Source organism: Canis lupus, chromosome 5 (assembly GCF_011100685.1).
Source record: "Canis lupus familiaris isolate Mischka breed German Shepherd chromosome 5, alternate assembly UU_Cfam_GSD_1.0, whole genome shotgun sequence".
In the NCBI taxonomy this organism is placed as follows: domain Eukaryota; kingdom Metazoa; phylum Chordata; class Mammalia; order Carnivora; family Canidae; genus Canis; species Canis lupus.
Window position 1 is genome coordinate 10,056,517 of NC_049226.1, and position 17,159 is coordinate 10,073,675.

Consider the following 17,159-nt stretch of genomic DNA (forward strand, 5'->3'; position numbering starts at 1 on the left):
TGTTGGATTAGGAACAATATTCATGGTTTCCAATCCACCAAGTCTAATCTGGCTCATTAGAGACCAGCTTTAGGTTGTTAGGGTCTCTACCTCCAATTTTTCTGGTAAGATGGTTCCAGTGAATAAAGAAATAGTGTGATCAGGGAAGCATGATTCTATCCTGGGTCATGCTTCTTCTTACTGACCCTTGGCCTTCCAGCAGTGACATTTACATATGACAGCCCTGGCTTTCCCTCTGCTGTTAAGTCTGTGATGTCCTTTGCTATATTTACCTTATTAAGACTCTAGTAAGAGAAAGTTCCCTCACTTAGTCTTATGCTAATGGAAAAGGTAGATTCGATGGGTCCTGGTTGGGCTAGTCTCAGACATTCCCAGTGTACACACTCTCCTGCAAGATAAGCTGTTTCAAGAAGAGCAAGTTTTTCTGTAATGCAACCATTTTCTCCTGTGTTCACAGATCTCCTCAGAGAAGAATGCCTCCTGGAAATGCTTCTCTTGTGACTGAATTCATTCTGGTGGGGCTCACAGACTTACCATATCTCCAGCTCCCCCTGTTCTGCCTGTTTCTACTCATGTATGTGGTCACTGTGCTGGGAAACTTATGCTTGGTCACTCTTATCAGGCTGAATTCTCACCTCCACACCCCCATGTACTTTTTCCTCTTCAATTTGTCCTTCATAGACCTCTGTTATTCTTCTGTGTTTACACCCAAAATGTTGATTAACTTCACATCCAAGAAGAATATTATCTCCTACATGGGGTGCATGACCCAGCTTTACTTTTTCTGTTTTTTTGTTGTTTCTGAATGCTATGTGCTGACATCCATGGCCTATGATCGCTATGTGGCCATCTGTAACCCACTTTTGTATAATGTTGCCATGTCCCCTAATGTGTGTTCCCTCCTTATGCTTGGTTCATATTTGATGGCATTCTCAGGTGCCATGGCCCACACAGGATGCATGCTGAGACTGATCTTCTGTGATGCAAACACCATCAACCATTATTTGTGTGACATTCTCCCTCTGCTCCAGCTCTCCTGCACCAGCACGTATGTGAATGAGCTGGTGGTTTTCATTGTGGTGGGCATCAACATCATTGTGCCCAGTGTCACCGTCTTTGTGTCTTATGGTTTCATCCTCTCCAGCATCCTGCGCATAAGCTCCACTGAGGGCAGGTCCAAGGCATTCAGTGCCTGTAGTTCCCACATAATTGCTGTTTCTCTCTTCTTTGGGTCAGGTGCATTTATGTATCTTAAACCATCATCCACTGAGTCTATGGATGAGGGGAAAATCTCTTCTGTCTTTTATACCAATGTGGTTCCCATGATGAACCCTTTAATCTATAGCTTGAGGAACAAAGATGTTAAAATTGCTTTGCAAAAAACCCTCAGTAGAAGAACGTTTTGATCAGAATCAGTGTCTCTGTGCAGGAAGTTACAGGGCAGGGAGATTCCATGTGTTTACTTACAATACTTTTACTGATAGTGCCTTATCCTATTATTTTCTCACTGTGGTAAAGGAAATTTGATTTAAATTGGTTCCAATTTTTTTAGGGTTGGTCTGCTTCCTTTCATCATCATTTTTGCAACTTTTGTTCCTTTCCCTTATTTTCCAATTTAAGAATAACAGTAAAGAAGAAATTCATCTCTATTTTTATTGTCATTAATGGACTTTTTTTTCTCCTGGAAAAAGATGAATGATTCTGCAAAGATCATAAAATAACACCAGTATGACTTTGTGCCTTGTGGGGTTTCTTAACTGTCATCTGTAATGTGCTGTTGGAAACATGAATCAGATAATCTGTCTGTACTCTTTTTTTTTTCCTTTCTACTGTGGAATGTGACTTCTTCAAATGTCAGTGTTTCACAATTCTAACAGATTCCATGACAGCTATCAATTTTACTCCACTTTGCAGATGTAAACCCTATACATTAAAATTCTTTAGTAAAGATTTCATATTTACCTCTTTTCACTTAAAGTCACACATCTATATATTTTTTTTATTTTTTTTATTGGTGTTCAATTTACTAACATACAGAATAACCCCCAGTGCCCGTCACCCATTCACTCCCACCCCCCGCCCTCCTCCCCTTCCAACACCCCTAGTTCGTTTCCCAGAGTTAGGAGTCTTTACGTTCTGTCTCCCTTTCTGATATTTCCCTCACACCAGTGAGAATGGGGAAAATTAACAAGGCAGGAAACAACAAATGTTGGAGAGGATGTGGAGAAAAGGGAACCCTCACACATCTATATATTGACATTAATGTTAACTTCAAGTCACACAGCTTTTCATGAAGAATTCTAGAATAAGCTACTAGCTACCTGATTTCAAGCCAACTACTCTTTTTAAGCATACTTTCTTTTTTTTTAAAAAAAGGATTTATTTATTTTAGAGAGAGAAAGAGAAAGCACACATGTGCATGAGTGGGAGGAGGGGCAGAGGGAGAGAATCTTCAAGTAGACTCTCTGCTGAGCCCAGAGCCCAATGTTGAGTTGCATCTCATGATATCATGACCTGAGCTGAAACCAAGAGTCTGATGTTTAACTGACAGAGCCACCTAGGTGCCCCATTTCTAGTATACTTTCTAATTAATTTTATTTCTATTTTAGTAAACATGAAATATGAGAAAATGTTTCCATTTTGAATGCTGACTTTTTTTGTAAGAAAAAAGGAATGTGAAATATTTTCAGGGTCTTGTAATTCAAAGAACCAGATACAGGAGAAAAATTTTCCCAGGAGCATGCCATTGGTGTATAACCCAAAGAGATATATGGCCAATAAATAAAAGCTCCATCAGTAACGAATGGACAATGGGATTTTTAGAAACTGTATTTCATTCTGAATTTGTAACCTGTTCCATAGAATAGTGTCATTATCCTTCACTGTCCCTAAAGTTTTCATTAAAAGTTATAATACACAATGACCATATATTAATAGTGGTCTTGGGAATGAATATCAATACTACGGCCACATTTGTGGGGAACCAGGTAAAGTGAGGACAGCATATTAAGGAGATAAAATAATGGATGGTGATCAAAATTCAATTTGGGAAGAAGGAATAGAAAGTAAAATGAAAAAAAATGAAAAAGAAAGAAAAAAATGAAAAAAAGAAAAAAGAAAAGAAAAGAAAGTAAAATGATGGGAAAATAAAGCTTTCTGTAACTTACTTTTGGGAAGGCTCTAGAATATTATGTGGATGATAGAATTTCTCTGGATAGAGTAAAAGCTGAAGTTATTTGATTTTAAAAAGTTAAACTCATAGGAGTGATGGAACTAGAAACAATAACATCACTCTTGTTTTTGTGGCTTCCATATGCTACTCCCGTATGGATTTTCAAGTGCAAAAGCTGGAAGAACAATGGCAATTTGAAAGAACTATTTGATGAATAAATGAAATTGTGATGATGTCTTTTCTATAATGGGATGTGGATTGTTTTTCTTTTGAGAGAATGGGCAAAACAATGATTATTCAAAAATCCTTAATATGATGTGTGAAGTGATAATTTAAACAAGTTCTAAGATAACTTTAATAACATTTACTATATTAATGTTTTCTAATCTTCACTAAATGTTTAGGTATTTTGAAAGTTAGCATAGCTAGATTATTGGCCTTTTGTGGTTTTTAAATGACTACTGTTCCCCTTCTTCTACCTCAATATTAATATGCTTGATTTTCACTTAACTATTTATATGAAATAGCGGATCTTGGGTGGAGTTTTCATTTTGCTTTTCTTTTACTAAATGTTTTGATAAAATTGTTTGAGATATTGGAAAAGAGTTTATAGCTGTGGTATTTGAGATAGTTTGTAGACATTGCAGAGGTGCATTCGCTCTTTATGTATTTTATTACTATTTTAGGTGGCCCAAAGAGTGGATTTAAAAGTCATTAATCTTTTTTTTTGATGACACTCAAATACAAATAAAATCTTTCAATTTCAGAAAAAATTCTTTCTTTAAAATTAGGTTCCATTCTTTCAGATTACTTTGGAAACAATAAGAAAAACAGACATAAAGACAGATTGTAAAATTTAAGGGTGGTAAAGTTTTAGTAGAGGCTATTTATTTATTTATTTATTGTTAATAAATTTAAGTACTAAGAAGCTGTTTGTAACTTCTTTCAAAGGGAAGAATATGTTAAGGAAACAAGTCAGGTGTTTTACATCCACAGCATAGGATTATCCTTTGTAGTCTTGTATTCTTTTGTTATATGAAATGTGATAAAAGGAGTTTTGAGAGGAAGTATAATGCTACTGAAGTTGTCACAGCTGAGAGTCAAATAGGTAAGCCATAGGATTCACCTGTGCCTGTATATTTGGAAGGGGATTTTTGTAATTTGGTGTGAAGGCTTGGATTTTCTCAGCTATAATAAAAAGTGGTCCTCTTAGACAAACCATAAAGAAAATTTCCTGATTCTGTAAAGTTGTTTAATGTGAACTTTCTGTAAGTGACCTACTATTGTTACTCAGGATTAGGTTTGGAATGGGCATGACCAGATTGTGCTGTGGTTAAGAATTGGCAAAAATCAGATATAAAAGGGGTTTTAATTCTAGTGTTTTTAATTCCTGAACCCCAGCTTTGTTAAACTCATATTTATATTGCCTCCCTACACACACACACACACACACACACACACACACGTGCACACAGTGTATTTAAGTCTTATGAGATTTCTGCCTAACATTTCTTTTTTTCTTTTTTTCTTTTTTGGTATATTTTTAAATTGTAATTCGATTTGCCAACACATAGTATAACACCCAATGCTCATCCCATCAAGTGCCCCCCTCAGTGCCTGTCACCCAGTCACCCCATCCCCCTGCCCACCTCCCCTTCCACTACCCCTTGTTTGTTCCCCAGAGTTAGGAGTCTTTCATGTTTTGTCACCCTTTCTGATTTTTCCCACTCATTTTCTCTCCTTTCCCTTTTAATCTCTTTCACTATTTTTTATATTTCCCGAATGAATGAAACCATATAATGTTTGTCCTTCTCCGATTGACTTACTTCATTCAGCATAATACCTTCCAGTTCTATCCACGTCGAAGCAAATGGTGGGTATTTGTAGTTTCTAATGGCTGAGTAATATTCCATTGTATATATGGACCACATCTTCTTTATCCATTCATCTTTCAATGGACACTGAGGCTCCTTCCACAGTTTGGCTATTGTGGACATTGCTGCTACAAACATTGAGGTGCAGGTGTCTCAGTTTTTCATTGCATCTGTATCTTTGGGGGTAAATCCCCAGTAGTGCAATTGCTGGGTCGTAGGGTAGCTTTATTTTTAACTCTTTGAGGAACCTCCACACAGTTTTCCAGAGTGGTTGTACCCGTTCACATTCCCACCAACATTTCGTGAATGGGATGCAACCCACTTTCAATCTTTGCAAGAGCATTTGGGTACATGGGTCCTGTTTCCAGCTCCAGTGAGGCAGGGCTGAGTGGGACATGCTGCTGAATCCTGCAAGAGGAAATGGTTATTGTTTCAGTCATTCATTTAATTATGTAATAACAACAATAACAGCAGCAGCAGCAAATATGTTTACACCTGCTAAGTATTTAGTGATGTGTGCAATGTGTGATATATCACAAACATAAATAAGGTAGAAGGATAGAAAGGTAGATTTTCGTATAACAACACAGAAGAGTTACATGCTACACATAGAATATAAAATCTGTCTTATATAGTCAAAATTATTATTGAAAATTGATTATGGTGAATCATTGTCCATGTTGGGAACTGTCATGGTATTTTTCCAAAAGTCTGGTGCCGTTGGTTTTTCTCCCTAGCATTGGGACATTTCACTATACATTCAGCTAAGCACCAGATGGTTTATATGCAGGGCTCTGTGGTAAAAGAAAAATGCATATTTGAACATTAAAATCACTCTCAGTGTGTAGTGTTACTGTTTTCTTTGTGCTGTTACATCTGTCAGTCCATGTCCTTCTCAGCAAAGAACTGGGAGGTCAATAGGGAAGGACATCCAGTTTCCAACTTATGGATGATGAAACTGATTCTCAGATTTCATTGGCTTGTTCCCAATCACAATTTATAAATGGTAGAAGTTGAGTTGGGGACCCAGGTGTTTTCATTCTAAATCTATCAGAAATTTTAAAATTATTTTAAAATTTGCCATTCTTTTAAAGCTTGTAAAACATGAACAGTGGTTTTAGTGAGTTAAAATGACTCAGAACACGAAGTACTCAAAGAAGAAAATGTCCAGGAAGTGTCTTTCACATTTCATTGACAGTACTGATTGGTTCACACAGAAGAAATCAGTGGAGGTCAAATAACACTTCCAAAGTAATCCAGAGCAGTCCAGGGCAGAGACAATCCCTTTACCATACTTGAATAATTTCCACTGGTGTCTGAGGGAAGAAGAAGGTCAATGTACAATCCCATTGTATGGATTTGCAGAGGGTTATATGTCATTTATTTTTAGGGTAATGGTAATGAGGATATAGTTCTTATTCCATATCATATGATTTCATTTTATTAACCTTTTCTACTTTCTTCATACAGTCTTCTATTTTTCTTCTTCAGGAATTATTTTTAATAGCTCTGTGATGAAAAGAATTTGGGAATGTAGAAATATGGAAATATTTAGGCATAGAGAAAATGAAGGAAAGACATTAACAGACAAGTCACAGAAAGCCAAATTTCAAAGGCTTATAGATTTATAAAAGAATACTCAAGCTCATTAATATTTAGTGGAATGCAATTTAAAAATACTAGGAGAAGAGATACAGTTCATAAGTTATCCATGGGAATATGAATTGCAATAGTCTTTGGGAAATCCAATATATAAATGTACAAAATGAAAGACAATATTCTGGGAACATATCTCATTGAAATAAAGTTACTGTCATATAAAGATGTATGTATAATAGTGATGGCATTGATTTGATGGTAAAAAGCTGGAAGATAGTGAACTTCTATCAGTATGGAGCAAATGGATAAGTTTTGATATATCTACAGCATACAACATTGAAATCATTTCAATGGAATATTTTTAAATGACAAAAGTGATAGGTTAACAAAATATTTCTTCATAAATACAGGACATGGCTCCTATGAATGCATTTGAATGTATGAGCAAGTATGGAACTGTGGGAAGGTGTGTGCTAGGTTTAAACATGAATAAATGTCATTGATGAGTTGAGGGGAGCTGAATATGGAAAGGGAGTGCTGAGAAAAAGAAAAGAGGAATCTAGGAGAATGGCTAAGTACAATACACCAGAAATCTCTCTCTCCTTCTCAACAAAAATTGCACTTGTAGAGTCTTTCTGATGTAACCATTTTGGAACTCTAGAGTCTACTGAAGGCTTGTAATTTCTAGGAAAGTTTTGGATGGTATATTCCAGTTAATTTCAATTTCAGTTCTTAGTACGGTAGAAGCTCCCATCCTCCACTCTAACTTTGTGGCAGATAGCCATCCATGTCTCCAGAATCAGCTTGCATTCAAATTATAGGAACTAGAGTGGGTAAATAAGACCCTGTACTCCAAATATGTTGGGGAAACATGCTCTGATTAATGATTGCTACTTCCAATTTCTGAGGTGCAGATGAAAAGATGAGTAGTGTTTATTGTTGCACTCCTCCACTGTGGAAAGCTCCTTCCCTTCTTACTGAATTGACTTCCAGTAGATTTAAATACCAGTGCCCTTTTTACCCCTTTTCTTTTTGGCTTCCTTTTTTCAGCCTTTGAGAGCCTTTTGAGAGTCCTTTAAAAACAAGGACTTTCAAAAGCCATTGTATACACAAGAGAAATTAGAAACTCTTTGCAAATGTATAGGGAGATGGGCTGCATCTGAAAAATCTGAAAAGACCTTAAGTTAACACCTCAGACTGATGCTTGGCACCAATACACTCTACAACAATTTAAAAAAACAAACAAACAAACAACAACAATAAAACAGTAAACCCTGGTGAAGGGGGAAATCCAATTTCTAGGGTTACCATATTATTAAATTCATATGTTCTGTTTTCAACAAGAAATCACAAATTATATAATGAAGCAAAAAGTTTGGGCTCTTTAGAGGAAATAGCAATCAACAGAAACTGTCCCTAAAAAAGACTTCATGGCAGATCTACTAAACAAAGACTTTTTTTTTCAAGATTTTATTAATTTTTCCATGAGAGACACAGAAAGAAAGGCTAAGACATAGGCAAAGGGAGAATCAGGCTCCCTTCAGGGAACGATGTGGGACTCCATCCCCAGACCCTGGGATCACGCCCTGAGCAGAAGGCAGACACTCAACCACCAGACACTAAGCCACCCAGGCGTCCAAATAAAGACTTAAAGTAACTGTTTCAAGAGGCTGAAGTATGTAAAGGAGAAGACAAGAGAGTCAGTAAAACAATTTATAAACAAAATGGAAATGTCTGTAAAGAAACAGAAAACCTGAAATGAAGCCAAAAAAGAAATTCGGGAACTGAAAATTGCAATAACTGCAATGAAAAATTCACTAGAGCAATTCAAAGTCATATTTGAACAGGCAAAAAGAGTCAGTGAACTCAAAAGTAGAACAATGGAATTTATAAAATTTGAGGAACAAAAAGAAAAAAGATTGAAAAAAGTGTAGAGAATCTAAGAGATTTGTGTGATAACATCAAGCTCACCAACATACTCATTGTGAGAGTCCAGGAGAAGAGAAAGTGTGAGAGAGAATATTTGAAAAAAAGAAAGGTTAAAGCTTCCCACATAATGAACATCATGAATATAAACATCCAAGAAGTGCATTGAATTTTAAGAAAGTTGTCAAAGGAACTCACACCTAGACACGTGAAAATTAAACTTTTGCAAGACCAAATAAAGGGAGAATCTTGATAGAAACAAGAGGAAAACGACACATCACATACAAGAGCTCATTAACAAACTTAGCAGATTTCTCATCAGAAACTTTGGAGGCAAGAAGACAGTGGGCTAATATGTTCAAAGTGCTAAGTTAACCTCCTAAAGAAACTGTCAACCCAGAATCCTATACCCAACAAAACTTTTCTTCAAAAGTGAAGAAGAAATTAAGATATTTCCAGATACACAAAAGCTTAAAAAGTTCATTGTCCTGTAATAAATGCTTAACGGAGTCCTGTAGTGTGAAATGATACTACATAGTAACTTTAAACCTCATAAGGAAATGAAGTTTTCAATTAATAAGTACAAGGGCAATTTTAAAAGGTAATATCATAACAATGGTATGTAACTCTAGTTTTTTTTTGTTTTCTACATGACTTAAGAGACAAGTGCATTAAAAAATAAGTAAAGGTCTAAAAGCTAACATTGTAGCTTTGGTTTGTAACACCACATTTAGTTTCCTACATAATTTAAGATAGTAATGCATGTAAATTAATTATTGATTTATGTTTTGGGTGTTCTATAATGAATAAAGATGTAATTTTGTGGTCTCAATCACTGAAAGGAGGTTGTATAGCTGTAAAAGCATACAATTCTTACATGTTATTGAAGTTAAATTGGTATAAATTCAAATTAGAGTATTAAAATGGTAGGCTATTCAATGTAATTCCCATGGTAACTACAAATAAATATTTATAGAGTATACTCAAAGTAAATGAAAAATATTTAAACCTTTCAGTACAAAAGCAACTAACCAACAACAAAAGAGTACTACAGGAAATATGGGACAAAGAGCTAGAAGACAAGTGGAAAACAAATAGTAAAATTATAGAAGTAAATCCCTCCTTATCAATAATTACTTCAAATATAAATAGATTAAAATCTCTAAACAAAAACTAGAGACAGGAAGAATGGATTTTTTTTTTTAAAGGAATTCAACTATATGCTATATCTAAAAGACTCACTTTAGACCTAAAGACCCTAATAAGTTGAAAATGAAGGAAGCCAAAAATTTTCTACTTTCTACCAAAGTAGAGCAAGGGTTGCTATATTGATATAAAACAAATAAACTTTAAATAAAAGAAATTTGCAAGATAACAACCAACACCACAGAAATACAAGGGATTATAAGAGAATGCTATGAAAAATTATATGCTGACAAATTGAGCAATACCTAGAAGAAATAGATAAATTCATAGAAACATAATCTCCCAAAATTGAATCAAGAAGAATTAGAAAACTTGGACAGATCAATTACCAGCAATGAAACTGAATCAGTAATCAAATAACTCCTAACAAACAAAAGTTTAGGACCAGACAGCTTCAGAGATGAATTCTACCAAACATTTAAAGAAGAGATAGTACTTACTCTTCTCAAACTATCCCAAAAGAAGAAGAGGAAGGAAAACTTCCAAATTTATTCTACAAGGCCTGCATTACCCTGGTACCAAAACCAGATAAAGACCTGCAAAAAAGAGAACAAGTTAATATCTCTGATGAAAATAGATGCAAATATCCTTAACAAAGTATTAGCAAACTGAATCCAATAATGTATTAAAAAATCATTCACCATGATAAAGTTGGATTTATTTCCAGAATTCAAAGTTCAATATCTGTAAATCAATCAACGTGATATATCACATCAATAAGAGAAAGGATACAAACCATATGATTATTTCAATACATGCATAAAAAGCATTTGACAAAGTACAACCATTCATGATAGAAACTTCATTCATGAAGAAATATACTTCAATATAGTAAAGGCCATTATAGAAATCTGCAGCTGACATCATACTCAATACTGAAAAACTGAGCTTTCCCCCTAAAATTGGGAGCAAGGTAAGGATATCTACTCTCACCATTTTTATTCCACATAGTACTGGAAGTTGTAGGGCAGCGATTAGAAAAGAAAAAGGACTAAAAGGCAACCAAATTGGTAAGGAAGAAGTAAAACTTGCACTATTCTTATATGACATTATACTATATTTATAGAATCCTAAAGACCCCATGAAAAATCTTCTAGAATGGGTAAATGAATTCAGTAAGCTTGCAAGATACAGCATCGATGTATAAAAATGTGTTTCATTTCTATACAAGAATAATGAAAAAACCCAGAGAAATTAAGAAAGCAATCTCATTTTCAATTCCATAAAAATAATAAAATACCTAGGAATAAACTTAGCCAAGGAGACGAAACACCTGTATTCTGAGAACTATAAAACACTGATGAAAGAAATTTGAGATGACACAAACCAATGGAAAGTATTCTATGCTCATTGATTGGAATAAAAGTATTGTTAAAGTATCCATACTACCCAAAGCAATCTACAGATTTAATGCAATCCCTATAAAAATACCAATAGCATTTTTCACAGAACTAGAACAAATAATCCTAAAATTTGTATGGATCCACAGAAGACCCTGAATAGCCAAAACAATCTTAAAAAAGAAAAACAAAGCTGGAGGTATCACAATTCCATATGTTTTTTAAAGATTTTATTTATTTACTCATGGGGTGGGGGCAGAGACACAGGCAGAGGGAGAAACAGGCCAGTGCAGGGAGCCTGACGTGGGACTTGATCCCGGGTGTCCAGGATCATGCCCTGGGCTGAAGGCGGCACTAAACTGCTGAGCCACCCAGGCTGCCCCCATATTTCAAGTTATATTACAACATTGTACTAATCAAAACAGTATGATATAGGCACAAAAATAGACATATAGATAAATGGAGCAGAATAGAAAGCCCAGAAACAGATTTTTGATTATATTATCAATTAATCTTTGACAAAGGAGTCAAGAGCATGCAATGGGAAAAAGATAGTCTTTAACAAATGGTGTTGGGAAAACTAGACAGCTACATGCAAAAGAATGAAACTGGAGCACTTTCTTATACCAAACACAAAAATAAACTCAAAATGGGTTAAAGACTTAAATGTGAGACCTGAAACCATAAAAATCCTAGAAGAGAACACAGGTAGTAATTTTTGACTTTCACCATAGGAACATTTTTCTAGATATGTCTCCTGAATCAAGAGAAGCAAAATAAAAAATAAACCGTTGGGACTATATAAAAATAAAAAGCTTCTGCACAATGAAGGAAACAGTCAACAAAACTAAAAGACAACTTATGGAGTGGGAGAAGATATTTGCAAATGACATATCCAATAAACGGTTAATATCCAAAATATATAATGAACTTGTACAACTCAACGCTTAAAAAGCAAATAATCCAATTAAAAAATAGGCAGAAAACATGAGTAGATATTTCCCCAAGGAAGGCGTATAGACAGCCAACAGACACATGAAAGGATTCTTAACATCACTGTTCATCAGGGAAATATGAAAATCAAAACTACAATGAGATATCACCTCACACTTGTCAGAGTGGATAAAATTGACATAAGAAACAGCAACTGTTGAAAAGGATGTGGAGAATAAGGAACATTTATGCACTATTGGTTAGGAATGCAAACTGATGCAGCCACTGTAACGATAGTATGGATTTCCCTCAAAAAGTTAAAAATAGAATTATCCTATGATCCAGTACTGGATATTTATCTAAAAAATACAAAAACAGAGACACCTGGGTGTCTCAGCGGTTGAGCATCTGCCTTCAGCTCAGGGCCTGATCCCAGGATCAAGGATTGAGTCCCACATCAGGCTCTTCCCAGGGAGCCTGCTTCTCCCTCTGCCTATGTCTCTGCCTCTCAAGAATAAATAAAATCTTTTTAAAATACAAAAACAATAATTTGAAAGGATATATACAGCTCTACATATTGTAGCATTACCTACAATAGCTAAACTATGGAAGCAGCCCAAATATTTATCAAAAGATAAATGGATAAAGAGGATATATATATATATATATATATATATATATATATATATATATATATATATAAAACACATATATATGGACATAACATTCCTATATATATATATCTCCAAATATACATATATATACATATGTATATATATGAATGTTATTCAGCCATAACAAAGCATGAACATTAAGCATGTTGCCATTTGCAACAACATAGATGGGGCTAGAGGGTATAATGTTAAGCTAAATAAGTCAGAGAAAGACAAATACCTTATGATTTCATTCATATATAGAATTTAAGAAACAAAACAAATAAACAAAGGGTGACAAATGAGAGAGACCAAGAAACAGACTCTTAGCTACAGAGAACAAACTGATGGTTACCAGAGGGGAGGTGGCGGGGGTGGGGGAGTAGGGCAGGGAGTGATGAGTGAAATAGGTGATGGATTAAATAGGATTAAAGAGTACACTCCATGATGAGCACTGAGTAACATAGAATTGTTGAATCACTATATTTACACTTGGAACTAATATAACACAGTGTGTTAAGTATAATGGAATTAAAATTAAAAACAATTAAAAAAGAAGTTTGCTAGATGCAAAGAAACTATACTTATTGAAAGATTCCAATAAAGTAAGAAGATATAACAGTTGTAAACATGAAACCATGAAAATATATGAAGCAAAAACTGGCGAAATTGTCCTTTAAAATAGTATTTATAATAGTTGAAGATTTCAGTACCACTTTCTCAGTAATTGATAGAACAACCAAGCATAAGATAAGGAAGGAAATAGAAGACTTGAATAACATAATAAACCAAATAGTTTTATCATACATATATAAAACATCTACCGCAAAACAGCAGAGCACACATTTTCTCAAATGCATATGGGATATTTTCCAGAATAGACCATATGTGAGGCTACAAATTGAATCTCAGTAGATTTGAAAAGAGAAACATAGAAAGTATCTCCTCTGACCACAACAAAATAGAGTTGGAAATCAATCACAGACAGAAAACAGGAAAATGCACAAATTTGTGGAAATGAAACAACACTCTCTTAACGAAAACAATGGAAAAAAGAAGAAAACACAGGGGAAGTTGGTAAAATTTAAGTATGAGTGAAAACAAATCCAAAACATAGCAAAAGTCATGGGAAAAGGCAGCAAAAGCAGTGGTTAGGGGGAAATTTATAGCCATGTTGGCTTACATCAAAAAACAAGAAAGATCTCAAATCAATAACCTTACTCATTACAAATTAAAGAAGTAGGAAAATAAGAACAAAATAAACACAGATCTAGTAGGAGAAAGGAAATAAAGATAAGAGTTGAAATAAATAAAAGAGAGAATATAAAACAATAGAGAAAATCAATAAGGCCAAAGGTTGACTCTTTGGAAAAAATCAACAAAATTGATAAAACTATAAATGGACTAAGATAAAAAAGACTCAAATTAATCATATCAGAACAAGATACTATTGTCAAGAACAACATTATTATGAATAATATTTCCCGGCTCAGAATAAACGTCTACCTTATTGTTGCTGGGAAAAGATTTTATATCCCATTCTTAGGTTTCTTTCTATAGTACTTTCCTCCTGGGATCCCTGGGTGGCGCAGCGGTTTGGTGCCTGCCTTTGGCCCGGGGCACGATCCTGGAGACTGGGGATTGAATCCCATGTCGGGCTCCCAGTGCATGGAGCCTGCTTCTCCCTCTGCCTGTGTCTCTGCCTCTCTCTCTCTCTGTGTGACTATTGTAGATAAAAAAAAAAAAAAAAAAAAAAAAAATACTTTCCTCCTTGTGCCAATAGATAGATAAATAAAAATTAAAAAAGAAATACTTTCCTCCTTGTCCCAATAGATATCTACAATTTGTTGGAGGGACTGAGGTAAGGAGTTGAACTATACTTTTTCTTCATGTCCTTTACTTTTTGTATCGATAAGTTATGTTAAATGAAGAATGGAACTGTAATAGTTGCCTGCTTGTTGAGTGTCCAGGGTAAATAGTTTATAATTGAGCAGATTTTAAATTAAATAATGTATGATAAAAAGATGTTGCAGGGCAGATTTCTCAGAATCAACCAACTATATCCACTAACTGTATCACACAGCTGTATCTCACAATTTTAATATGAATCTGTATTAAAATCTTAGCCCACAAAAAAAAATCCTAGTCCACAATCAGGGAAATTGAGATATTGATTGGACATTTGATAGTATTCAGACATTATTATTATTTTTAAAAAGATTTTATTTATTCATGAGAGACACAAACAGAGAGAGACATAGACAGAGGGAGAAGCAGACTCCCTGCAGGGGGTCTGATGCGGGACTCGATCCCAGGGCTCCAGGATCACGACCTGATCCAAAGGCAGCTGCTCAACCACTGAACCACTCAGGTGCCTTGTATTAAGACATTATTATTTTAATTTAGATGCAAAGCAGTTTGTTATTATAATTTTAATAAATATTTATCCTTTGGAAATACATACTAAAATATGACATCTGGGATTTTCTTCCAAATAACCCAGTTGTGTGTGTGTGTGTTGAGTAATGATGGTATAGGTAAACAGGATTAGCTATGAAATATTATATTTTTGAAACTTGGTGAAGGGGTCTGGATAGTAAATTATAACATGCTCTCAACTCTTGTATATGTAGGACATTTTTCATATAATTTAAAACATCAAATGTCAAAATGTCAAAGAAAAAGTCAGAATTGAAGGTGTGAACATTATAATCACTTCCATTGAAATCAAAAGGATTATAAGAGAGTACTATGAACTATGCCAATAAATTGGATAACATAGAGAATATGGATAAATATGTGGAAATTCAAAGCTTACCATGACTAAGTCCTGAAGAAATAGAAAATCTGAGTAGACTTATGACTAGTAAGGATATTGGATCAGTAATTAAAAAGTTCCCAGTAAAGAAAAGTCCTTGACTTCATGACTTCACTGGTCAGCCAAACATTTAAGGAATAACCAACATCAATAATTCTCAAGCTTTTCATAAATGTGAGAGTATGGCACACTTCTAACTCAGTCTTTCAGGCTACCATTATCCCGATATTGAAGGCAGACAGAAACACTACAAGAATTGAAATCTATAGACGAATCTCCTTCATGAATATTAATGCAAATATCCTCAACAAATACAAGCAGATCAAATGCAGCAGCATTTTTAAAGGACTATACAAAATGAGATTATTCCAGGAATGCAAGGTGGTTCAACATATGAAACTGATCAAAGTGACACATCATATTAATAAAATGAAGGAAACACACACACACACACACACACACACACAAACACACAAAATCATGCCAATTGATTCAGAAAAAGCATTGGGCCAATTCAGCGTCCTTTCATAATAAAATTTTTATTTCTTAAAGATTTTATTTATTCATGAGAGACACAGAGAAACAGAGAAAGAGAGAGAGAGGCAGAGACATAGGCAGAGGGAGAAGCAGGCTCCATGCAGGGAGCCCAATGTGGGACTCGGTTCCGGGTCGTCAGGATCACACCCTGAGCAGAAGGCAGATGCTTAATCGCTGAGCCATCCAGGCATCACATAATAAAATTTTTCCTCAGACTAAGACTAGAATGAAACTACCTCAACAGAATAAAAGTTGTATTTGAAAAATCTAGGGAACATTATACTCATGGTGAAATCTGGGAGCTTTTTCTCCTAGTTCAGGGTCAAGGGAAGGACACTCACTCTCACAGCCTCTATTCTTTTTTTTTTTTTAAATAAATTTATTTTTTATTGGTGTTCAATTTGCCAACATATAGAATAACACCCAGTGCTCATCCCGTCAAGTGCCCACCTCAGTGCCCGTCACCCAGTCCCCCCCCCCCCGCCCACCTCCCCTTCCTCCACCCCTAGTTCGTTTCCCAGAGTTAGGAGTCTTTCATGTTCTGTCTCCCTTTCTGATATTTCCTACACAGCCTCTATTCAACACAGCACTAGAATTTCTAGCCAGGACATTAGACAAGAAATAGAAATATATAGTATCCAAGTTGGAAAAGAAGAAGGAAAATAATCTAGCTTCTCAAATGTTGGGATCTTATATGTAGAATATTCTAAAGAGTCAACAAAAAATTAAAACCACAAAGGAGGTTAAGAAAGTTTGGTTAGGATACAAAGTCAACACACAAAGATCAGTTGCCTTTATAAACACTAACAATTAACAATCCTTAAATAAAATTAAGAAAAAACAATTCCATTTATAGCAGCATCAAATAGAATCAAATACTTACCCAAGGAGATAGAAGACTTGTAAAATGAAAGCAAAGAATACAAAAGGCATAAATAAATGGAAACATACTCTATGTTCATGGATTGGAAGACTTACTATTATTAAGATGTTAACACTACCCAAAATGACCTACAGATTCAACACAATCCAAGTCAAAATTCCAATGACTTTTTTTGCAGAAATAGAGTTACCCATCCTAAAATTCATGTGGAAACTCAA

General features: G+C 34.9%; 1 protein-coding gene across 1 annotated transcript; it reads left to right on the forward strand.

Moving 5' to 3' along the window:
* The first annotated feature begins 473 nt into the window (after positions 1 to 473).
* OR8B1L (olfactory receptor family 8 subfamily B member 1L) lies at positions 474 to 1,406 on the forward strand. Its single transcript, NM_001388787.1, is given in 1 exon segment — positions 474 to 1,406. A coding segment is annotated over 1 exon segment (933 nt).
* Positions 1,407 to 17,159: the final 15,753 nt, after the last annotated feature.